The following is a 26,709-nucleotide window of genomic DNA, read 5'->3' as shown; positions in this document are numbered from 1 at the left end:
GTGAGAGTAAAATCATGCATTGGTTAACGGGATTTTTGCATTTATAAAGCTATACGAGCATGCCTAATTGATTTGACATTAGAAGACGTGTTTTAAACATTATTTCGTAGATTTTGGATATGTATTAATCGTCAACCAAATATAATTAGGGTTATTCACAAACCTATCGTGAGATACCACCGATAAAAATACGTATAACATAGGTACACACACATACCATACGCAACTGAATTTTGCCTTTTATTCGTCGTGTTTATCACCTTTTTATCACTAAACAAGTAATAGGATATGTCATAACATTGGGAAAATAAACAAAAACCAAGCTGTGACATAAAACTATTGCAAAATACGGAGCAAGAGTTACGAGTTAACACTTCCTCTTTACATAAAAATGAATACAAACCGTCAGCAGGTCTCGAGAGAAATCACGTAAGTGTTGCGATTTTTCGGTATCAAGCGAAATTTACTCCGGTGTAATTGGTTTGTTGGCCGAATTTGCACATGACAGGTGACGCAGGCGGGGGAACTTTAAAAAGATTGCTCCGACTCCGGATCCCATTTTGTTTAAAGTCCTAACATCGCCACCTGATTTTCGACTCTAAAACGGGGCCTTTAAGACTGAAATTGAACAAGCATGTCTCTTTCCATTTTAGTTTGATTAACAAAGTAGCTTGATCCTTCGTAAATAAAAAGGATAGTTAATTAAACAGCTGCTTACCTCTTAAAACTGATTTTTAGGTTCATCCAAGATTTTTCACAGTTTTAATCCGGATATTGCTAAGATTAAAACGTTTTTTGACAACCGCTATTAAACTGGTTAGCAACGAGTTTTATAAATGATTGAAGAGAGATTTTTGTAAAAGTTAAAGGGTGGGAGTTACTAGGAGGGAATTACGGACTGTGACGTCATGCGCAACAAGTTCAAACCAAGGTTAAACTTAAATTTTATAATTCGTTAAGGGATCAACAATGTTTTTTTGTATCGTACTAAATCAATATAAATTTTGCTTTTATACAGTACACTGATAAAAATAAAAAGTCTAATCGGATATTCGGAAACTCATAAGTATGGTATGAGCAATTGAAGTCCTTCATAGAGATGTAGGACTAGATACTGTGGTGCCTGAGCGTCTATTAACACATTAGTCTGCCCGCAACATCTTGATACTATCATAGATCGCGGCTATGTAAATTAAATCAATGTCTATATAAAGGGCGATAAGCCACCTTTGATTGCAAGGCCCGACACGCCATTCTGCCATAAAGCTGCAACTACGGAACTCAAATTTCAACGCAACTTTATTTTTATCGGAGGAAGTCGTTAGGCGCTATCTGGACCACCTCGCACGTATTAACATACATAATTATAGGTAGTTTAACAATTGGCGCTACGCCAACTCGATCCAACTTGTGTTATACGACTATTAAAGTTTTTAGGTTTCCGTTACGTTGGTAGGGGAAACAATGTTCTTTCGCCTAAATCTCTACGATTCCGGCGAAAAAGTTTTGAGAGATAAAAATAGATTTATTTCTATTATCGGTATTTTGGTGTCTATTGTAAGATATTCATATAGTGGGTAGGTTTAAACTTTGCTAACTTTGTTATTAGGCATTGGTAAAAAAATTGGTCTAAAATTTTATACGCAAGTTCATTGTCTTCGCTAAACGCTATTATTATGTTTCCATGGCATTTTCGTTATGATTTTTATAAATTTTCAACGCTTTTGACTTAGAATCTACTATTTTTAAAACGATTAGGTAAAATTTAATGTTATTATACTTAGGTACCTACTTGCTCGTAGGTATACTTTATACTAGTATCAACCCGTATCACTGTTCCTGGAACCGAGGATTGTACTCGATGAGAATAGAATCTTGTCTCAAGAGGTCTTGATGTCTGTGGATATCTGCTTAAGAGCCACTTGGCTCTACTAGTGCCTTAAACAGATATAGCGTATGTTTCATTCAAATATGTTTGGATTATAGTAGCTACTCGTAGGTATAGTTTTCCATGGCTTATTTATCATATACTTTAAGAGCTTTTTACCTTTCAGAAGTTAGTTATTGGGGAATAGAAGGTTTTGATTTCTTTGCTAAGAATTACAATAATTAAGACATATTTTTAATAAAAGCCATATTTAAACAGGCAGTACCTAATCCTTTTTGTTTGAGGCACTGAAACTCGAAACAGACTATGATTTATACTTATTCAAGTTTTCTTTTTTTCTCCGAAAGTATACTCAACTCAGCCCAATATAAGTTTCAGGTAGACTCAGATTCAATCATATGTTTGCAAAAAAGTTCGGTAATTTCAATTTCGAAGTTGTTTGTATACTCGAACTCACTTCGATTTGATTGTTTTATTGACATTCTTACTTAGTGTTTACTGTGGAAGGCCCAGATATAATGAATTTTTTGAGAGAAAAGTCTACTTTTGAACAAAATATGTATTGATGATTCTTAAACGAGCGAAATAAGAGAAATAATCACTACACTATATTATGCAATAAGTTATTGAGTATTATCGTGAGGTGTTTACTTAGGTACACCAATATATCTTGAGCAAATAATAGGCTGTGTTTTCATCAAAACAGTAGATTGAGTAATTTTCTCATGTCTAGCTCAAGAAAAACTAAATCAAACTTCATACGACGTACTATTCGTTGTATGTCATCCAAAGAGCAACGAAGAATTAATTAAAGAAAATAATAAAAAAAATCTTGAATTAAATCTTGATAGGTACCCCCAACTAATTTAAGTTTGATAGGCAGTTCGTAAGTATTAAGCACAACTTTCTGAAACCAATTTTGGGCCAAATAATTAAGAAGGTAACCTCACTTTTTCGACGACTTGACCTTTGCAGGGCAAAACAAAGCGACTGTATATTTCTCTTTATTGTCAAGCGCAAGGGCCGTGTGGCTGACACTTCGATTTACTACCGACCCTTGGTTTGATAAAAGTCCTTTTACAGGTCCACCCATTATTTAATAGTCCAAACTGGCTTATATTGAAAAATATCTGACCTAGATAGTATGACTTTCTCACTTTCGTTGAGCTGCAATAGTGGAATGTATACTGGCCACTTGCCCTTACTTTGGATGGATAAAAAAGATAGGTAAGCAACAAACTTTGATGTGAAATAGATATTTTATTTATTCTTCTTAGCATCTTTCCTATATCTCTTGACAAATAAACGCACCTGAAGTAATTTTTATGAATTATTTTATTTCAGTACTTAAAATGTCTTTAAAAATGCACGTTTATCTATATCCTAAGCTGCCTTTTAAAATTAAATGTTTTCTAAATCTATGGTTGACTGGCAGAATCCCTTCAGGCTAGTTATATTCAAGTGCATTAGATTGAATAAAAATACCGTTTCACGAACATGAAAGTTGACGTGCTCTTCATTATTTGGGGTACACTTTTTTCCCCAGGGCAATGAACAGAAGGTTTTACTCTAATATTTTCCCTAAATGAGATTATAAGCCAAAAAAGAATGTATTGTGGCATGCCAGTATAACAATAGCTTTATTTTTGCTTTCAACTAAACCACATCTGATTCCAAGAAAATTATTTCTGTTTAGCTACAGCGAATAAGATTCTCCAAATTTTTTGAAGGATTTCAACCGCCTCTGTGGTCTAGTGGTAAGACCACCTGCTTCAGACGCAGAGGTCCCGGGTTCGATTCCCAGTGGGGGCAGATTTTTCTGTTCGGTTTGGTTGGTGGTAGGGCTTGTTGTAAGTCCGCCTGGCCTAGCTACCACCATCTTACCTAAGTCTGTCGCCATAACAACAATGTTAACAACATTATTGTGTTCCGGCAGTTAGAGGTAAGATAGCCAGTTCCTCCGTGGTTGAGGATTCCGGGTGAAGCTCGCTTCCACCTTCGGCCTGATCGTCACTTACCATCAGGTGAGATACAGGCCAAGAGCTTCCTCGTTGTGGATAAAAAAAAAAAAAAAAAAAGATTTTCTCATTCAGTTCAATGTTGTGAAATAAAAGCCAAGCAAACACAAAAATGGCTATGTTTATAAGATTAATCTTTTAAATTGGGTCAAGAGTGAGTCGGACTCTCTCGCCTAGGGTTTTTTGTCCTCGCTAATTTAATTTCATCCACTCTCACACTCTCCAATATTCATTATTCTGGTTTCCTTAAGTAAAGACTTCAAAAATAGGTGCACAAAATGTTTTGTTAAAGATTTTTAATTTAGGAAATCATTATTCGGTTTTCAGAGATATTATAACATAGGCTTAGACGAATAGAAAGAAAGAAAGAAAAATTATTTATTTGACTTAAATTTAATAGTAAGTATTTACACGTTTTATTATCTAAATAAAATAACTGACACCTATATTATAAGAACCTTGGACCTGAACCCTAATTTTATGACGTACGAGTAGTTCTTAAGAAGCTGATTTCACATTTTATAAATAACATGTTCACTCCAAAATGAAATATTCGCGAGTGATTCACCTCAGCAATTGCCTGCGCTATTATTCGTACAGTGGCGTGGCTTTAGCAAAATACGGCATCTGTACCGCATAACGAGATAGAAAGAGAGAGAGATCTCACGAGATAAATAAAAGGATGGCCCGATTGCACCGTTACCCGAGTCGATTCGGAGAAAGAGAATTGATGCTAAATGTCCCTTTTTGTAACGTAACAAAGAGCCTGAAAAATAGCACGTCTGAGGGAAAGAGGGAAAGTAAATTCAGCAATTTATTGCTAAGGCCGGGTCCTATATTTGTTGCAAATGAAGACGGCAGAGGTGACGACATTCGGGTATCGCGCCCGAATGACCGTTCTGGGACGACCCGCCTCGTGGTTCCGTGGTTCTTCAGTTTTATTCTCATTGGCCGTGTGCGCGTCTATGTTTGGATATTGTGTGATATGTTCACAAATTTGGATATAGTGTGGAATTTTTCAGGTCTTATTTATTTCTTTGTTAAAAAGTATGGCACAAAGATCGTACAATTGACAATTAAATGACTAAATACCTTCCAGCATTCTTTATAATAAATTGAACATTGTAGTAATGTAGGTACAGTCAATAGCGTGTTTAAAGGTTAGGACAAATGCTGCTCTTTTGGGCACTTTTAAGACGACGGCTAGTTGTTAAACCCGACGTTATATTTGTTTACCATCCCTAAAAAAAGCGTTAATGTCTGTAAAAGCTTTAATAAACTCGCCAAAATAGAGACAATTTAGATCCAAAAGTCGTAAAAATATGTATTTCGTGTAGTCATGCTGAAAGTTTCAACAGTTTATGGTACGATAAACAAAGCCAACACACATTTGAGGGCAGTAAAATAAATTTTAATACGGCTTTGGTGACCATACAATCGTAACAAAACTGAAATAAATTTTTAGATAGGTGCGTTTATATAAACATTAATTTGAATTTCAAATAGGTAAAAACGGTGTTCAGCATTAACCAAGGTTCATGAATAATATTAATTTTTATAGCACTACTGGGAAATTTACAGAAAAATGGAGGACTCACAAAATTATTTCGGAGTTTTTACGTTTAGATTAGTTTGTCTTTTACTTTATGGAATTATATTAGCAGTCTCAAATTGTAGCAGAATGAAGAATTACAATGTTCAGTGTTCACTAGACTATAATAATTTATAAAGACAGTATAGCCTGACCAGGAACATAAAAACCCTGGCATAGAGGCGCGTCAATTGCATTTGATAGTGCAACACTGAGTACAGTCGTACCTGTGTTAAATTAATAGGATAACTTTATGTATTAGGATTCAGGATTACGGGCTAATTTGATATTTTCATGAATTAACGAAAAAATATTATTATAGGTAACCTGGTTTAAATAAATTAAATGAAAACATCAATCGAGCTAGTAGGATTTATTTTATTATTCATCAATAATCAAATTCATAACTTGAATATTCAACTGCAATGTCTGCTCATGAACGCTTCAAACTCGGTACTTCTTTCCCAATTCCATAAAATTCAACACTTAGAAAGTGACAAAAAACTTTAAAATAGGTAGTTGAAACAAACCACAGCTAATTTTCATAGTGGACTGTACTATACGATAAACATGTCAGTCAATTTGACACCCTTGTCGGAAAAATTATTCAATGAAAATATTGTCCGAACCCTTAGTATTTCTCTTCGACAAATACTTTAACACATTGTGAACCACTTTTCTTTCACGACTATGAAAAGATTTTAGCAATTTAATTCACAAAATCAATTGCGCACATTTAAAATAAAGTTTGTTTACACTTTGACAGCAATAGACTGACATGCAAGGTGACATGACAATGAAGTTTTCAGTTACTGTTGCCATTAAAAGAAATTAGTACCATTAGTTTCCCGCAACATGGCGAGGGTTTTTATGTTCCTGGTCAGGCTATAAAAGTGGTTTTGAAGTAATTTTAGAGGGCTATTAATATCGTTAAATTAGCTTCAAACTTGGGGCATAATACAAGATTAGCTTTTAATAAATTAACAAATGAAATTAAGCTTACAAATTCTAGATTTTTCTTTTGTCACAGATATGACTAATAATTTTCTATCACTAGATGTTATACTTGTAATTCTTTTAGAGAAAAATTAAAGGCTGAATTACCTTTAAGCCGTTCGGAAATCACTATTGTATAAGAATTTCTCATAATAATATAATGTTTTATATGTGACATCAAGATAAAACTATGGCATCTAATGCAGTTTCAATAAGTTTTATTATGCAGCAACAAAGTAAAGTCTGTCCTAGAGACTATACAAACCTGAAGTTTCTTTTCTAAAGCTAATTTAAGTTTACTGAACCTAATGACAGTATTGTTCTGGAGTAGGAGCAGTGTATGTACTAACGGAGAGTTTAGTATGCGCCTCGCGTTGTCTCCCATACATGCGGTCGAGTTTAGAGCTTGCATTGTACGATTTTCTTGCAATTTTCGTGAAGCTATCTTTTTTTCGTGTAGTTACCTAGCCTTTTAAAAGTGGTTTACTTGATTAGGAAAGACATGGACAAAGAAATAAATTTGTACCTACATCTTTGGACCTTTTGTGACGAGGAATTTGAATTGAATGTGATTTGCGAAAAACTTAAAGGCTATTGCGACACAAGCTATGCTTAGTTCTACCAGAAGCAAAAGTTATAAGAATACTCTGACATTGAGATTTGATTGGCAATAAACATGTTAATATCATTTATTATTATTTTAGCTTCAAAATGCATGATTAATAAATAAGAGTCCTATAAGGAAATAGCGTCATGTTTTTAACACTTCCTAATTTCTAAGTGAGTAGAAACTTGTAGTAGTACCTATAGATCTACATTGAATGAAAAAATGTGTGACTTACCACAGTTACCACCTACCCCGTTTTTCAATATGCTTCACCATGTTGATCTCCGAGCCCTGTTTGTTATTGCACTTGGTATGCGGGCCGCGGTCGCATGCATTCTCCAATGAATGCGGGCGGGTCGTGCGCGTATAATGCTTGCTTCCTTCATTGCCCTCGCCTTGTCGTCGTCAGGGGCAAGGATCCATGCACACAACACCAGGTGCGATTGCGGTCAAATACCTGCCTTGGATAGCATAAAAAAAAAAAAAAAAAAAAACTTGCAATCGGAACGCGCTGTGTACGGGAGGATATCGCAATCTATATAATATCGCGTACTTTTTCAAAAAGGCTTCACCACCACTCGTACTATGTTGATTTTGGAGTCCTGTTTGTTATTCCACTTGGTATGGTATATAATGATTGCTTCCTTCATTGCCCTCGTCTTGTGCACTCGTCGGCAAGTCAAGAGAACAGATGTAAGTACTGAAAAAAAGAATTTAACTTTAGGTGCCGTGGATATGTGTAGAGAGCTACTCGTATGTACGATTTAATCTATCTTGCACAGTTTGTGTAAAAGCTGAGATCAGAAGTAATTTGGTAGGTAGGTACGTAAAGATCATATTGATAAAATATTATAGTGAGTAACAGGCAGTTTTTGGTAGCGAGGCGTGTGATGATGCCTTTCAATATCATTATTTTAGTCTTTATTGTAGAAGGGAGATTACCTTATCTAATTTACCAGAGCCTACGCATAATGCTAGCCAGACGAGTATTTAACAGAACGAACTGTCCTTCAAAGTTGTGGACATACTTGTAAATAATAAAACTACCGGTTGGCGGGTCCGTAAAGTTCTATCGTGGCAGGTGATACAAGAGCACGGCCGTAGTATATACCTACCTACACGTACCAGACCGTAGTATACACCCACCTACACGTGCCAGCTCGTAGGTAGTTCACAATGCACGGTGCACTGATGCACTTCTCGTGTATCGGGTGGATGCCCGTTTGAAGGACGCACTCGGTCCGAACCAAATTAAACTTTTAGCCCCTTGAGCTATGGCGGGGCAGGGGTAAAAAGATGCTTTAGTATTTATTTATACATAGGTTAGGTACCTGTTTGTTATAAAATTGGGTAAGTATTTACACGCGCGTTGAATGTAACTTAAAGTGACGTTAAGTAGTCACTCTAAACTACTATTCAAAGCGTGTGTAACTTTTTATTAGTAACGGGATAAGTATTCATTCATGACTGTCTATGGTTGAAAGAAGATGTACAGAATACAAAGTGAAAATATGAACTTTACAAGCGTAAATTAAGTAATAATCATGTATGTCTTATTATTTTTATTCTACCTGTATCGTAATATAAGCTGTAGGTATGTTTTCCTAATAAAGAAAATAAATAAATGTCTACTGTATGTACTTAATAAAGTATAAAAACAGCCATTTAATTTCATTTTATCAAAGAGTAATATATTAAATTCTATTTTATTTCGGTGTTTCTGAATTTGAATTTTACTTGAGTTTGAGCAATGATCGTCAGATAACAGTATGAGCAGTCTACTTCAAAAGTAAATAAATTAAATGAAGCATAAATGACTTTTCAAAGTGCTCACTGATACGATGATTTCATTTGACATTAAACAAGCCAATTAAGTATAAATGTCGATTAAAATGATTGTTCCTACTCGTTCAGTAGTTATCATTTTGTAAATCTTCAGTGGTTCCATTGTTGAATGTGAATTTGATTACATAAAGTAGCGGTATTTTACCGCAAACGTAATGCGAATCTGATAACATTGCACTAATGAAACTGTATGGTGGAAAGATTGAATTTGAAAAACATTTTATAACATAAATAAACTCCATAAATAAATATACTTAGTTACAACACCAGATATAGTGTGCTATGTATTGGCTACACTTGTCTGATTGTTTAAGTAAGTGTCAACGTTATGAAAAGACCAGACGATCACGTGATTCAAAAGTGCCTTTCCTTGGCACAAAAAAGGGGAAGAGGAAAACCTCAAACTACTTCAATGACGAATATTCAAAAGGTCATGACCTTTAAGTATTGCTCTACGAACAAGACGTTCAAGATCATTATACAGTAGAATCCCGATTATCCGGATCAATTAAAACCAGGGGTGGTCCGGATAATTGAAAATCCGGATAATCGATTTCAAAGTAAAATCAAACAATAATTAACTTTTTACAACAGAAAGAATTTAAAAAAATCAAAATCAAAAGTATTTATTCAGTTTAGACCAGTAGAAGAAGAAGAAGTGTCAACACACATTTACTGGTTAATTATTATGACGTATCTATGACGTACATTACACTATTCTACTAAAACTTAAAAGACATTCTCGATTTTAACCCTAATGTTCTAAAACCTCCCATGTCACTGCATGGGAGGTACGAATTGGAAATCAATGAACCGTCGAATCCAGTTTAATATGAAAAGCTATTCATCTCTCGCACTCAGCTGAATAGCTTGCTTGCCGTTATTGACAAGTGCGTGCCCGACTATGGCGGCGGGAACTTTGCTCGATACAGGTTTTTGTTTGAGTTGTGACTTTATGCAAGAAATGGCTGCAGAGATGTCAAGTTTATGCTCACATATAGCTCATATAACATTCTCACGCATTCTTAAAAACAAATTAATTATACAAAACTATTTTTAAAATATTCTCACCATTTAAAAAAAACCTGCCTTGCAAGTTGCAACTTTTACCGCTCGGCTACCTAAAATAAATGCACGAACAAAATACGACACCAAAATACCACAGGGACTCAGCCTGAAAGTTTAAATAGCTAAAATATGGTATCTTTTTTATAAGAACTCAAATACATAGATAATATCTGTGAATCTAGGCATGTCAAGCACAATCATATGCTTTTATATCTTCTTCAGCTCTTCTACAGGTTAGCACGAACTGGAAATAAATGAACCGTCGAATTCCGTTTAATATGAAAACCTATTCAATTCATCCCTCGCACTCCGCTGAACGGTACTAAGAGCTAGTATTAGTTGCCGTTACTTACTGTGCGTGCTGCGACTATGTCGGAAACTTTCCTCGTTATAGGTTTTTGTTTGAGTTGTTCGAGTGTGAGAGACGCTGGCGAAAAGCGCAGGGATATGAAGTGCTTATAACATGCACTTGCTAATTAACGCTGTGAGATTAGTGGCGGTGAGTTTAAAAGTAGGAGTTAACAGGTTAAAATGAGAGTTTAGTTTGTTAGTAACCCACAGATTACCTCAAAATTGTGCTGATGCAAAAAGTTATTGGAGCTTTTTGTAATTTTTAGGAATTTAAGATTACTTTTGTTTATTTATCTTGAAAGTTACGTGAGGATATTGACTGTGTAAAAATACTGCACGGAAAAATACAGTAAACAATCCAAAGGCTGAAAACGAGACACTAATTAAAAGTTTACAAGTTTCATCATCGTATTTGACTCGAGAATTTTTCTCCGCGTAAAACTTGGGGAAGAAAAATAAAAATAATATGTCCCTGCTTTGTATATGAGCTTCATTTCTTACGTGGTACAAGGGGCTTATTACGTACTGAAGCTGCCTTATTATTCCACCTTGTTCCTTGTTCGTTCCCCATTCGTTTTATATATTGTTCCTTGAGGATATTTAAATACGCATATGCCATTGCATTTAAATTCTTATGAAAATAAATACGGGGTATTTAGGTAAGGGGAGTGTAAGTCAAATCCTCCATGCCTCTGATAAATTAAAGAGGGTTGTCCTTTTGCAGTAGAGTCGACTAAATGATCTGATTATGATGTATGGAATGTATACAGTATGACATTTAAATCGTTGGTATCCTTTTAAACTAAGACTACATGGGATTTGTCTCATATTCAGGGAATGTAATATGTCTTAGTTTAAAAGGATGCCAAGATTTAAATGACAACGTGTATAATATTAAATAGGTACCTACACAATTTTGTTATTTATAAAATTAGAGTTCATTCTAGTCATAATAATTTGAAACATAGTTCTTACCTATGTTCAATGTGCAATGTACATTGTGACTTCTTACGTTTGAATGTATTATTCAAATTTGAAACGGCAATCCTTCAGGTGCTAAAGGCCAAACTTGACAGCACGCTTATCCTTTTGATGTTATTATTATTTCACTTGGAAACGACGTCTGAATACTTTATTATTCCCCCATTCCCTTTGAGACATATTCATGATTTTGAAAATAATTAGCAACAAAAACGTAATGGTGGATGGCCGCCCCTTTTGCGGCGGTAATCGCCATAATTAAATGTCATATTATTCTGTCAAGGCGCCCCTTGACGCCGTCACGCGTTTGATACTCAAGGCGAACACTGAGGCAATTAGCCGCCTATAATTATAATGTTAATTACAGACAGTGCTGTTACTCATCTTGCTATTCAGACCGTTTTGTTGTTACGTAAACATTATTCGTCGTCTCGAGCTGGTAGGGATGGATGGTTTCCTTTATTATCGATAAAATTTAATTAGCTCACTACTAGTGTAAAATGTTACAAATAACTTCAAAACTTCTATTTGTTTCAAATAACTTCTGTGTTTCAGCCTCGCATAAAATGAAAATGGTCAATTTCAGTGTTAGCAATTTACAAAAATAAAGCTGAGTTGCACCATCGTACACTTTAACTTTAACAATCGTTGTTAAATATCTGTCAAACTCCATATTAGTATCAAATTAATCATTAAATGAAATTACATTCTGTATTGCAACAGCGATAACATCATTATAAACTGTAACGAGATTCATGAACTAAAATAACAAGCTCGAGAATACGCGTTTGTTCATTTTACATTTGAAAATCTAGGTACAGTTAATTTTAAAAATAATTGCAAGATAACATTGGTGTCGTCGTTTCAGCCGAAAGACGTCCACTGCTGGACAAAGGCCTCCCCCAAGGATTTCCACAAAGACCGGTCCTGCGCCGCTTGCATCATTGGTGTACAGATTTATTATAATGATACTAAAACTAATAATGTTGACAGTATTAATAATATTGAATCAAAACAATTAAGTCGATTTGAATATCGATGTTTTCGATTAGATGTTCGATATCAGTACTCGATTGGTTCGCTGCAATGCTCTATGAAAACCCCAATTAACGACTGCGAGTAGTATAACAGTGTAACTATTTACTTTGTTATAAGTAGACGCGAAATTTGCCACGGATGGATTATTGGGGATCAACAGTGAGAACTAACGAAGACATTTGAGTGCTCTAATTAGCGTTAAACGTCAACATTATAATGAATACAAAGCATTTATTAACGTAATTATGAGGTGTGTGGAAACGATAAACGGATTTGTGCTATTATTAGCTACTTTAATTTCAGAAAGCAGGTAATGGGTTATAAATATGTTTTAAGATTAAAGATGCGGCGAGGCGTAATGCGTGGCGCTGTGCTGGTCATTTCAAGATACTAGGGCTGAATTTCAGTGCTTTAGTTTTCCGTTTAGGTGCACCCACAAAATTAAATAACTAAATCATACCGCTAGTGGTTGCGTGAACTTTTGCTGTAGATATCATTAGACAAATATGTAGAACGTAGAAACTCGTATCAGGAAAAACGTAAATTGAGAGAGATTTCTCGAAAAATCAAACAATGAAAATAGCAGTGCCTCTAATCTTTTAAGGTTTTATTTTCGTCATCGTCGTTTCAGGCAAATAATAAATAATAATTTATTTCAGATATTAAAAATGCTTAAGTACCTACATTAAGGAGAAAATATTTAAAAGCCAAAAAACAGCCTAGTTCATAAAAATAAAACCTATTAAATTTTACACATGCAGCCGAACCCACTGCGTGATAAATGAACCGTCTACTCGACCAGCTACAACGCGCAGAATGTCGTTGGAGCTCCCACGCACACGGCCCAGCATAGAGGCTGCCCTTTTCCGAAGGATGGCATGGAAGCCATTAGTATGTGCTTCGACAAACATGCCTTCTTCGGCAAAAATGACGTCCACTGCTAAACAAAGGCCTTCCGCAACGACCAACGACCAGTGCTGTGCTGCCAGCATCCAGGCACTTTCCACAACCCTTAAATCCGGTCGTTAGAAATTAAGGTCATATTTTAAAAGCAGTTAATAATGTCGTTATGAATGGACATCGCATTTAATCTACTCACATTTGCCTAGAAACTTAATACTAATTACTAGTTAAGTACCCTTTTTCTGAGGCTGTATAGCTTATGACGTCGAGACACATAATACGGTCCGAGAATAGAGTGATCGAGGGCTGGGAGTGCCATTCTATATTGGATTAGGATCAACGCGCTTGGGTGCGACCACAGTATAGATTATAGTAAGTAAAGAAAGCATGCAAAGCACTCAAAATATACTTTCACGCAATATCCCTACGGAATGATTCAGTTTTTCAAATACGTACCGAAAGACAAATTTAAGCATCAGAATGATCAATTTTATAATATACTCCTTAAACATGCGGCTACTAAAACATAATGTTATTAAGATTTTAAAATGATTAAGGGATTGAAACTTAATATTATTGTAAATGGATTGGCTCCATAGTTCTGACGACAGCACGTTAGTTTTGTTTATGCTCTTGAAAACTTAATAATGCCAAAATCTTCATATCGGGTTACTCATTTCAATACCTACCTACACATCAAAAGTAATTGTTTGAGACAACATTTATTTTTATTTATAAGATCCAAAATTCATCAAAGAATCCATTTTAGGCTTGATTGTGCAAATATGAAAAAGAAAACTAACAGAGTTTATAAAAAATAACAAATGCCGTTAATATATGGCCCTAAGTTGAGTTACTGCTCATTTTTAATTTTGACTGTATCATGGTGCGGTACTACGGGGGCGCTCTACCTATCGATTAGCCAAACAAACACTATGTGCGACATCATAAAACCACGTCTATATTACGTGATATCTACGATACGCACCGCGCTAGTGGAAAACTTTTTTATTCTGACGTCGCATTTCTGACATTTTATGAATTCTTTTGTTTTTTGCGTTGCGGTGCGTGTTTTTTTTCTTTTGTTTCGTGGTTTTTGTTTTTCTGAATTAGAGGACAGCGGCCAGTTCTATTTACAAAGTAAATTGTTTCAATAAAATGGCCGCCTGATTTAGGTAAATACTATTTGTTTCGAATGAAAAATAGTTATTATTTTAAGATTTTATGATAGTTTAATGCCCGTTTTCATCATCAATCCCAAATTTTTAAGTGACCCCTATGATAACAAATAATATGAATTTTATATTCATATGGGTCACTTAAAAATTAGGGAATGATCGTAAAAACGGGCATAAATAATTTTTTCATTAAAATTTAAACATTTATTACCAGTATGATTTGTCTTTAATGTGAGATAACTTAATGTACATGCACAGCGTGTGGCTTGGACTGAAATATCGATGCTGGTTTATTGGCCACAATAAACCTGTCCGCAATAATAGATGGCACCCGAAAGAGCATCGCCAGCGGTCAGCAGTAAAGCAGGCTTAGAAACCGTATAACAAAGAAAACATTGCGGTTTGTCGTTTCAAATTCTACTACGCATGGCGTATTATTTTCAAAACTTTTTAAGTCCTACATATTCTTAATTCTAATTAATTAGATGTACTTATCAAATATTTAATACAGCATTAAAATAAAATAATAAACAAAGTTAATGTTAAATAAAATGTAGAAGCACATTTTATTTTTTCCTACTAAAGTTCCTTGGAAACCAACTTGACAGGAGCAATGCACAATGCAAGCGCCGTATTTAGAACGTGTCTGACTGATGATGGTTTAAAAATAATGAAATAAAAGTATCATTAGTAGTTAACTAATTTTTTCAGCTTTAAATAATAAAACTTGACTTTACTAAAATATCAACATCACCAAAAAACTGTGCCGTAAGTTTCAAGCACAATGGCCGCTTTGACATACACATAAATATGACGTAAACCTTTTTCAGTTGCAGTAAAAAACCGAAAAAACTTGACCTGAGCACGGACAGTGGTTTAAAACTGCAAAAATGCATGCAAGGTTACACAAAATTTTAACTCTACGTGGGCACAATGCGTCGAGGTTTCGTCCGGTTTGGATAAAACAAGCGCCAAATGCTTAACAAAAATCCTGACAATTTTAAACTCAATATTATTATAACTTCTTTGTAAATAAGGGTGATTACGCATTGAATTCGATCAACATTAATAGCATAAGTTTTTAATATACGTCATCGCTGGCGAGTGCGTTAATAAAAACTATGATGATTTTAATTCTTGAGAGTAACCTATAGTACTAGGGGCGCTATACTTCTGTAATGTCAAGTATTTTTTTACGCAGTTGCCAGCGAGCACATTAGGTAATAATATAAACGCATGATAAGCTTAAGCATACTGAATCTGAGAAGTGTTGATCCGAGTAGCGTTGTGATATTTGTTTGACCAACTAGATACGCACTGCTTGCACATCTTGATTCTTGAATAACTTAATTTAAAGTAAAATGTAGGTACCTATGTGTTTCTACCTATTTTGAGGGTAAACATTTCATCTCAATCCTGAAAGCGGCCGATTTGTCTCCCAGCTTTAATAAGTAAGTGCATATTGTATTACTTGATTTATGCTGCAACGTTAATCTCGCGGTAACTCGGCGGAGGACGTGGTGCATTGTAAATCACGCGCAGCCTTGTCGCGAAGCAACTTAAAATCTCGCACCTGCAACGTCACTGAAACACAATGTAAGGGTGAGCGTACATTTGGATAGGTTTGTCACGATCACGAACGGACTACGATCAACTCGGTGGTAACCAGCCGTAAATGTTTTGTAGTAAATGCTCGCAACTCTAACTAAAGTATATGGATAAGGAGGTATCAAAATATTGTCGAAGCTGATTAAACAGGTGATTTTTAAAGTGACAGAACTTCGTACCCGTAACTGAGCTACGTGTGCGACGAAATTATACCAGTGGTCGATAATTTTTTTGGAAGCGTTGTCACAAATGCAAAATATGTTGCCTAAAATTAAAACTGCATTTCACTAGCCTCTCGTAGGAACAGTATTTGTATTATTTTCGATTGAGTACAAAATGATGTTAAAACTAGAACAAAACAAATAGGAAAGTACCGCTTGTCATCCAATAAGAATTTTCATCAAAGTCTGACGATTACCATGAACATTCTTACATAGGCAATAGTAATAACACAAAGTACTTACGCAAAATGCTAGGGATTATTTATTACGGTTTGTATCGAGTACATTCGCGGCGCTCTCACTAATGAGAACGCACCCTAATGCGTCATGATGTATTGCGTCATTTATTAGACGCGCGACGCCTTGTAATCGTAGACTAGTTGATGATGTACGGTCAGGTGTAAGGGAACACCTCCAGGTATGGTCAACGTCATATTTACATTTAATAACAACCCTTATGTTTTCAGAAATAATTGTAGACTGGTTAATTTATACGGTCAGATGTAAGGGAATACCTCCAGGTATGGTCAGCGTCATATTTACATGACAACCCTTATGTTTTCAGGTATAATCGTAGACTAGTTAATGATCTACGGTCAGGTGTTTTCAGGAACTAGATCTAAAAAAAAATGTCTAATGTCTACTTTGGACGCTAACGGTACCCTTATAATACGTATCAAAAAGTATGAGCAGACAAGTTAGATTTAAGCATATAAGTAGGTACAATATTTATCACAAAATTCAAATTACTAACATCAACGTTGGTTAAGTCCCTGCATAAGTAGTTATATGCTATGTTTTGTTTAGTTTGTCAACAACTATTTTCTTTGTTGCCAAAATAGATACAACTGTAATTAAAGGTGAACTTAGTTATTAGTTTAGTATGTAATCGCTTTAGCCTACCTAGACAGAAAAGGTGTTACACTACACAGAGAGATGGTACAAAGTTACAATAATTCGCATAAATCACTCCACTTCAAAGCGTTCAAAACTGAAACTAGCTTAATTAAATTAGTTTTAATCAATGCGCAGGTAACTTGACGGAATAATAGCACTAAAATTCAATTTGAGCAATTCACATCCTCGGATGCATGCAAAATTGTTAATGCAGTACCATTTAATTAAAGTTGTGCAGCAGAACAATGAAGAAGACCGGAAACTTTTAATCAATAAATATGCTCTTCGTTAGTGTTGCGACAGGTGTTGCCTATCTATAGTCAAATATCGATAGAATTTAACTAATCAGTCGATAGAGAGCAGATAATTTAAGCAAACAAAAAGAAATCAATCCTTAAACAGTAGTAAATATTGATAAAGTTTTGTAGTATAAATTATTGCTAGGTAGTAAAACATAATTTGACTACCTTAAAATGGCGATAAAATTCACGACATTGATTGTATTACAGTCCTATCAACTTAAGCTGAGAATTGCATTTGTGTGAGTGATCGCCAAAAGTACCGTTAGTAAAACACATACAAATAAAATTAATGTTTTATTAAAAGGAAGTCTATAAAACACTTGCTACCAATTGGGCCGATGTAACGACACTTGACACATCCTTTTAAATAAATAAATAAATAAAAACAGGTCCTCGCTCAGCATATGCCAAGGCACGAAGTACCTCGACGCTGATATTCTGCGAGCACCGTTTATAGAGAGGGCGTCCAGCCAGCCTTATAAAATACAACAAAAAGACAAACTTTATAAAATTACAAAATAAAAACAGACTAAAAACTTTTCGTTCACACCTTTAAAATACGTATTCAATTTGCATAAAATTTCTTTCACTTGGCTGCTTAATGGATTTCGTACAGGAAATTCACTTACAGTAGGAGCCATTTCACTAATATTGAACCTTTGTACACAGTCTAGTGGCCAGTAAAGCAGCGGACAGCTCCAAACGAGGAATGCTAAGGGGCTTGATGGGTGCTACTCTACTTTTTGAAGTGAGCAAATAAACTTTGATTGACCCTGAATTATCGATTGAACGTATGTATATACATACTCCGTACGCTCGTTCTGAAGCGTCTGAAAAGACGTGAACTTCGTGCGTCACGGAGTTGTTTGTGAGTATCCAACGAGGTATTTTTAATTGATTAAGAAAGGGCAGTGTATTTGCAAAGGCTAACCATGATTTTTTTATTTCATGACAAACTTCCTCGTCCCATGTGCATTGTTTTATCCATAAACTTTGCATGATAATTTTAGCTTCAACGACACATGGACCTACAAGGCCTAAAGGGTCAAATATCTGACTAATAACTGAAAGTATGTGCCGTTTAGTTACTTTACTATTTAAATTAATATCAATAGAGAAAGACAAAAAATCTGTACTACAAATCCAATTTAATCCAAGTGTTTTAGAATTTGAATTTAAATCAATATCTGATAAATTTAATACTTCAGTTAATTCAGGGGAGGAAGGTGAAATTTGGTCAAGTATTTTTTGACTATTTGATTTGAATTTTCTAAGATGAAATTTGGCACTTTCTAACGTGGCTATGACGCCTTTGCAAATTCTTACCGTGTCCTCTATAGAAGATGAGCCTCCTAAATAGTCGTCGACGTAGAAGTCTCGCTTAATAGCCTGTTTCACGTCCTCGTCCTGAGCACTCGATGCTAAACTAACCAAACACTTGGTGGCTAAATAAGGGGCACATGCAGTACCAAAGCTAACTGTGTTAAGAGTGTAGGTTTTTAAGGGCTCCTTAACATCGGTGCGAAAAATTATTTGTTGAAGGGGACGTTGGGAAGGATCGAGTTCAATAGCCCTGTACATTTTCTCGATGTCGCCAGTTACGACATATTTATGCTGCCGAAAGCGAATAAGAATGGAAAAAAGATCTTCTTGTACAGTGGGACCAACCATTAAGATGCTATTAAGCGACAAACCGGAAGTAGTGGCGGCTGAAGCGTCGAAGACCGTTCGGAGCTTCGTGGTAGTGCTCGCCTCGCGAAGTACACCGTGATGCGGTAAAAAATATTGTTGACTCTGTTGAAGACAGCTAGCTGAAGGCTCCCTATTTTCAGTCATGTGATTCAAGCGCTCATATTCGAGCATAAAATCTAAGTACATGCCTTTAAATACGGGATCTCTACTGAACCTACGTTCTAAGGATAGAAAACGGCACTTTGCCTGTTGAAACGAATCGCCCAAGACTGAAGGGTCTTCCTTCAGCGGCATAGTCACAACGAAGCGACCGTCATCCTTGCGTTTGGTGTTTAAGAGGAAGCTTTTCTCACAGGCACGCTCTTCAGGGGATAAGGAGTGCTTGGCTGCTACAGTGTCTAATTCCCAGAAACGAGTTAAGTCTGGATTGGTTTGCTCGTTTAAAAAATTGCAAACGGGCGAAGGAGAAGAGTGTTTAAGACGGGCCACACGCCCAGACACTAACCAACCCAGTTTCGTTTCATATAACTTGGGTTGATCTTTACCCAAGTCAATATGATTATTGCCCAGAACGGACCAAAAGACTTCTGCCCCTACTAATATGTCTATGACAGATGGTATATTAAAGGTGGGGTCAGCAAGTTGAATTCCTTTGGGAATAGGAATGCTTTCTAAGTCTATGAAGGAAGACGGTAAACATTTGGTGATGTCAGGTAATATAAGACAATCTACAGTAAATTTAAAGTCGTCATGATTTGACATTATAGTAAGGCTGCAAGACTGTGTACACTGAGAAATATTTTTATTAATACCTGTCACCATGGAGTACGCATCGCGGCGCGACAGACCCAGCTTACCGCACAACGACTGCGTCACAATGTTCGCGGTACTTCCGTTGTCGAGCAGGAGGCGCGCGGAGTGCGCGGCGCCGCTGCCGTCCAACACCCGCACGATCGCTGTGGATAGTAATACATGCGCAGGAGTAGTAAACTGTGTAAGACCATTCGAATCATTAGCAAAATGATTTACATTGACTGGAATGGCGGTTATAGGAGTAGGTTCTGGCTCATGTAGATGCAAAAGTGTGTTGTGTCTCTTTTTACAGTACCGACAAGGGACTAGAGTGCATTTAATTTCATAATGACCAGGACGCAGACAATTAAGACACACTTTTGTCTCTTTGGCCTTTTTAATTCTCTCCTCAACTGAAAGGGACCTGAATGTTTCACAGTTAAATAAATAATGACTTTCATTGCAAAGAGAACATTTAAAAGACTTCTGATTATAATTATTTTGATTTGATTTTATGTTTTGATTATTATTTGATTTATTATTATTAGGATAAGTGCTATTTTTATTATTGTTTGTATTTTGTGTTAGAAAATAAGTATTTTGTTTGTATGAATTATTATTATGCATGTTACCTTTTTCTTGTATGGTCTCCAATAAGTCTGCTCTATTACTGAGAAATTGAATAAATATCTTTAAAGACGGAGAATCAGATAATGTGTTTCTATGCTCTTCCCAAACTCTGTAGGTAACACTATCTAACTTTTCAGAGATCATATGAATGACCAAAGTGTCCCAGTGCTGAGTGGGTTGATCCAAAGAAGCTAAGGCACGCAAGTTTTTATTAGTTACGTCTATAAGATGGCGAATAGATGTGAAAGATTCTTTTTGCATGCGTTCAATATTAAATAATGCTTGAACGTGGTTGTTCACTAACAATCGTTTATTATCGTATCTATTGCATAGCAACTTCCAAGCAGCTTCATAATTATCTGCTTTAAAATCTAAATTATCAATAATGAGCAAAGCGCTGCCTTTAAGAGAAGCGTGAAGATAATGTAATTTATTTATGTTATCCATATCTTGTCTAGAGTGTATTAAAGAAATAAAGGTGTCTCTAAACTTAAGCCAGTGCTNTTAACACGTTGAGTGCGAAACCAGGTCTATAGACCTTGTGTACGTCTCGCTTACCGTGCGGCTAAGAAAATTATAGTCTTCCTTGTCGTGCGAAAGGCATAACTTCAATTGGGTCCGGTGTAGGAAAGTGATGAATATATATCTATGATGTATTCTTAAAATAGAATGTAATGATGTACCTACCTTAATACCAGGTTTTTAGACCTGGTACCGCACGGAAGTAATAAAATGTCTTCACAATGCGAAACCAGGTCGAAGCACCTTGTACCCTGCGCACCTGGTACCGCACCCCACGCTAGCTTCGTGCAGCCAGTGTTGCCTCGCATTCGTAAGAAACGCACATGTTGACATGGCGTCAAGAGAAACAAACAAAACTGCAAATTGATTATAATTTAATTTGCTACACGATTTATTGCTAATTTAAGTAATGTTTTTCGTGACAAACATTTGAAGTTGTAACTAAACGTTATTAAATAATAAAATATGTTTTCTTTAAAATAGCTTATTTTACTATTCATGCACGTATGTCTTATTTGTAAAATATTTAGACTAAATTATTAAAACATCTTTGTTTGTTACTTTTTTTTAATTTTTATTAAAACTTAATTTAAACTATCGATATTTGTATTTCACATCTCTAAAATACCCACCAGACTTCCCTACTTCAGTGCGGCACAGGGTGCATAAGCCTTGTATTTTGAATATAGCTATAATTTTTATACTAAACAAGTTATTCACGAACGCCTTCAGGTGTATGTCAATAAATGCATTATTATTAATATTCAAAGAAAAAAAAACACAACATCTATTAACATGAAGCCAAAAATAAAATTAATATATCTTAAATATTACAAGGTCTTTAAGCCTTGTGCCGCCACAACGTAAGTTTTAATACCAGGTTTTCTGACCTTGTACCGAAGGAATGGAAAGTATTAGAAAGTTACTGCCGCAGCAAAGGTGTTAATGGATTTCGTACAGGAAATTCACTTACAGTAGGAGCCATTTCACTAATATTTGGAACACAATTACATAAAATTACACGTACCTATCTGCTACCAGTACCGGGGGTGAAGTGAAGTATGTGAGCGACAAGGAAGCGGTGCGTGGCGGACGCGCCGCGCTTCAGGCCGCTTGCTATAATAAACCACGCGCGGGACGCGCCGCGCTTCAAGCCGATTGCCACTCTAAACTATCGGTGTGCACTCACACAAATGCAATTCTCAGCTTAAGTTGAGAGGACTGTATAACGTTACCAAAAGGGCTAGGATGCGTGCCGTGATATACTTTATCGACGTCAAAATGTATTGGAAAAATCGATAAAATGGCATGATAACCGCTTATCGCGGCGCGCATTCTAGGCCTACAGATATTGATGATTTCAATGTTATCGTTACTAAGTATGCCTAATTGCCTATTGATAGGAAATGTTTATCGATAAAACTAGAAACGATTCTATCTATTACTTTCCAACACTACTTCTCGCTTCAACTCGATAAGTACAGTTTTTAGTTAAAATATAATCTGCATTTCTCATCCGCATTCATTAGTTACGATATGAATCAAGGGAAATATGGATGCCATTATTGTTTGTTAATTAATCGGGAGATCAAAGCTTTATTTATTCCTCGATCGGCCCATAGCCAATTTAAATGTAATTTACCCACGGGTTATGAATCTAGATTAAGATAAACCATAAAAAGAGGTTAACTGGATATGCCATAAATTGATATAGGTACGAGTACATAAAGTAGGTACTACTAAATAAGTGTCCTTTCAGAATCTCCAACTTTCTGATATGAATTGGTTTGACTATTCATTAAATGACATATAGACTTTTACAATGATTCAAAGAGTGGTCTTTCATCAGTAAATTGGCTCAATTTGATATTTGAACCAATCACATACCTATTTAAGTTTATTATTGAGTAAAAATACCTTCATTAAAGCCTTTTTTTGCTAAAAGTTTAAAATACAGTAACTATATTGGCTTTTCTTCTACTTTTATGAATATCAAAAGCTTATTATCAGCTTCAGTGAATTCTTTGTAAAATATTAACGGGGCAATCAGAAACAATATCCATTAGTAGTGACGCTCGCATGAGCGTATAATAGATGCTAAGCATTCCATTCTAATGAAATTATGATCTTTAGATTTTATATCATAATATTAGAAATAAATCTGCTAAAATACATCTTACGGCATCGTTATAAGGTTCGATGTTGAATCCACATGCACTGCGAATTTTTTTACAGGCTTTGTTGACCGTCCCCTCGTGTGTTTATGTAACTCAGCATTAATACCGCTTGAGGTACAGCCCAGTAAAACTAGTAAGCCCACTTCGCAAGAACGAAAGCAAGTCACAATAATATGTCTTAGGTAGGGTTTCTGACTTCTCGACCTATTTTTTTTCTCGAGTTTCGGGAATTCTCGAGGCGAAAGTCTCGAGTTTTCTCGGGTCTCGAGTCTTTAAATTAAAACTGTTGAAATAGGTTGAAATTTAATAAAAACACAGGTTTTTTAATCTAATATACCTACTTTAATGCACAACAATCAATATTAGAATTTAGTACCACTTATTTTGGTAAGAAAACAAACAAAAAACGAAATCTTCTTTCATAATTAATATTAACTAATAATTATAACTTAGTAATTAACTAAAGGAACAAAAGTCATAAACTAGCGTGTACTATAAGGATAACTAACAATAAAAATCTGGAGCTACAATTGAATCACTTGTTTTCCAAAGGACACAAGTCCAAATAGCAAAATTACGATAAATAGTTTTTTTTATAAACAAAAAAGCACTTTAATATTTTTTAAATTTCTTTAGGACAACGACTTGAATAAACTTTACGAGAAGGCACGAGTACCTAACCTAACAGACAGTTAGCAAAATTTTCGGTCTTTAAATCAGTCAGAGTTAAACATACATAATGAATAGGTAGGTAAACATTATTACTTAGTTTCGATTGAGATCATTAATTGCAAATCAAATCAGTTAAAAAAGGAAGACTAGGCCAGTCTAAAAGCAACGTTAACCTATTAAATAATTAAAAACTTACTTTTGTCTAAGAAAACAGGCTTTCAAGACTATTAAAGCTTCAAAATCGAAACTCGAGAATTCTCGAGCTCCGGTCATTTTTTTCTCGTCTCGAGTGAAGCCAAATTTCTCGAGTTTTCTCGAGTTCGAGAAGGCTCGAGCAGAAACCCTAGTCTTAGGCCCAGAACAGACGGTGAAACGCAACTGCAACGAAACTGCAAATGCTAGTTACTTTTGAGTTGCATCTAAGTTTCTGCCATAGCGTCTGTTGAGAGACCACACATGACGCGACCAGTTTGAAACTTTCAGTTTCAGTTTAATTAATCAGAAACATCAGAAAGTTGGAGTTTCGTTGCACTTGCGTTTCACCGTCTGTTCTGAGCCTTAGTTTCACTTTCAAACATTCTTAAAGTATCTCTGAAAGTTAGCCTGAAGAAGAAATGAGATACAGCAAGCTTACGGCCGATCATTATTTCAGCCACATTAGACATAGGCCATTGGCCATGTTCAGCAATGCCAATGATTTCAGTCAGGCCAATAATTTCCATATTTGTCGGTTGGCATCGGTTCACATTCAGCGTCTCCCTGAAACCTTTATGAGGTTATCTGTCCAACTTTGGGTGTGGGCGTCCCATGTTGCGCTTCCCAGTTGCTGCTGCCCTATCGGCAGTCAGTTCTGCATGCTATGTGTCCTGCCAATTGCCACTTCAGCTTGCTTATCAGTCGGGCTATCTTGCTATTACTGATTCGCCAATTTAAATGGGCTGTTTGTTACCTTTAAACTGCCGCTGGGGTGGCAGCATTGTTAGCGCGGCTAAGGTCGCGTCATGATTACAGTTTTGTAATAATCTCCCTGCTCGGATTAACCAGTTGTGGTATCTCACGATATTTATATTTTTAATTTCACGCCTCCCCGCGCATGAGGATTGTCTAAATTGTAATATTTTGGTAGCGCGCCAAACTTGTAGACAACGGCGGGCTTTCATAAGCGCTGTGTATTAATCCCATTATATTTTCGGAATTACGGTCTGGATATATTGAAAGCTGATATAAATTGAATTTGCATAATACCTATTAATATTTTCAGTTGTAATAAATCAAAGTAATCTTCTTTATTGGACGGAAACACATTTAGCATGAGCATTGACATTTCGTCTCAAAAAAGTGGGTGTTGCTTCAGAAGCAGGTAATGTTATGGGGCCTGATTTGTATTATTAATAATAATTATTATGTAAAACAAAAATGGCTAGTACACCTCATGTCTCCTAATATGTATAATTTACTATGTAGTAACAACATGCTAAATCGGAAAAAGTGTGGTTTTAGTGAACGTTGAAACTCCTTTTTTTTCCGACAGCAAAATTCCATTAGGTATACCAACGATCGAGGCTAGCCCAAATCCTACAAAAATTTACCTACTTTACACACCGAACACCGCAGTATCAACGGACGGCACATCAAGGTAAGCATAGAGCACCTTATGTGGTTGCAATAAGTTCGATTTTGCAACAGAACTGTATAGTCTGATTTTTTTTTATTAAATACAGGATGTCCCAAAAGTGAAATTGAGTCACACTGACACTGGAGCTGTGCCTAAGATGCATCGAACAAGCTTAATGTGTCTATAATTTTAGTTATAAATGTCCATGGAACAGTTTGATGAGTTTTGAAATAATGTGACTGATATTAATTATCTTTAAAAACGGACTTAATAGACTTTGTCAAAGCATCTTAAGCTCATCTACCTCTGTAGGCCTAGGATGCGCGATAAGCGGTTATCGCGCCATTTTATCGATTATACGCACACACATTTTGACGTCTAAAATTATCGTCATCAAGAGTATAGTTATCACGGCGCGCATCCAACCCGGCTATTTTGGGACACCCTGTATAATATTTCCTCTGTACTAACCTGAAACGAACTTAATTTAATAAAACATCTTTGAGTAGACAAATTGCTTTAAACTTGAGCTGTAAATCAACTCGCTCGGAAACAATAACGCGATAGTGAAATTAGCAGCCCCAGTTAAATTTCAGATTTACCTTGTTTCAATGGGATTGTGTTCTTAATCTTTCTGTCCGTAAGCGCTTTGTGGACTGAACTGAAAAGGATTCTTTCAGCACAATGTAATGCAGAAGCTTTATCTGTCTCTGCCGGAATCAACAATGGTGGTCATTTTGTTCTTAGGATTGTTATTAAATTAAGAAACTGGAAATTATGAAGACTTTTGTTGGATCAATTTATTTGTTACCTACTTCTTTCTTTTTCATCGTGTGGGTTGTAAGTAAGCGAAATGGTGTCATATTTAAATGATTTCGTCTTTTTGGTACATTACTCACGGTCCTATTTTTGTCATTATTGAGTTACAAAGTTGTAATAAGGATAAAAGTTCTATAAAAATGATTGTTTTCCTTATCAACCCGGTAGAGGTAGGCAAATTAACTTGTTGAAACCAGGCAACAATATAGCTTCTCAAAACAAAAAGAAAGCAACTTTATGTTTGTATATAGGGTCCTTCTAAATCAGCTACGTTCCGTTTAATGGGAGCATGTATACG

General features: G+C 35.6%; 1 protein-coding gene across 1 annotated transcript; it reads right to left on the bottom strand.

The window, feature by feature from the left end:
- Positions 1–15,953: 15,953 nt before the first annotated feature.
- On the bottom strand, positions 15,954–24,954 carry LOC114356574 (uncharacterized). Its single transcript, XM_028309788.1, has 4 exons — positions 24,927–24,954; positions 19,997–20,140; positions 18,819–19,912; positions 15,954–16,037 (listed from the first exon to the last, which is right to left on the bottom strand). The coding sequence occupies exons 1-4, from the start codon at positions 24,952–24,954 to the stop codon at positions 15,954–15,956; spliced, it is 1,350 nt and encodes a 449-aa protein (XP_028165589.1).
- Positions 24,955–26,709: the final 1,755 nt, after the last annotated feature.

The sequence above is a fragment of the Ostrinia furnacalis genome, unplaced genomic scaffold (genome assembly GCF_004193835.3).
Source record: "Ostrinia furnacalis isolate ACB-3 unplaced genomic scaffold, ASM419383v2 OfSCF2833, whole genome shotgun sequence".
In the NCBI taxonomy this organism is placed as follows: Eukaryota; Metazoa; Arthropoda; class Insecta; order Lepidoptera; family Crambidae; genus Ostrinia; species Ostrinia furnacalis.
Note: the sequence above shows the minus strand (reverse complement) of the source record. Positions and strands in the feature narration are given on the sequence as shown.

Excerpts from the sequence above, each read along its gene's own strand:
- LOC114356574 (XM_028309788.1), bottom strand. The coding sequence starts at position 24,954 with ATGCTGCCACCCCAGCGGCAGTTTAAAG. Across the intron at positions 20,141-24,926 it reads ACCCCAGCGGCAGTTTAAAG|CGATCGTGCGGGTGTTGGAC; the intron begins GTAACAAACAGC and ends TACTATCCACAG. Across the intron at positions 16,038-18,818 it reads CATCTTCTATAGAGGACACG|GTGCGAGATTTTAAGTTGCT; the intron begins GTAAGAATTTGC and ends GTGACGTTGCAG.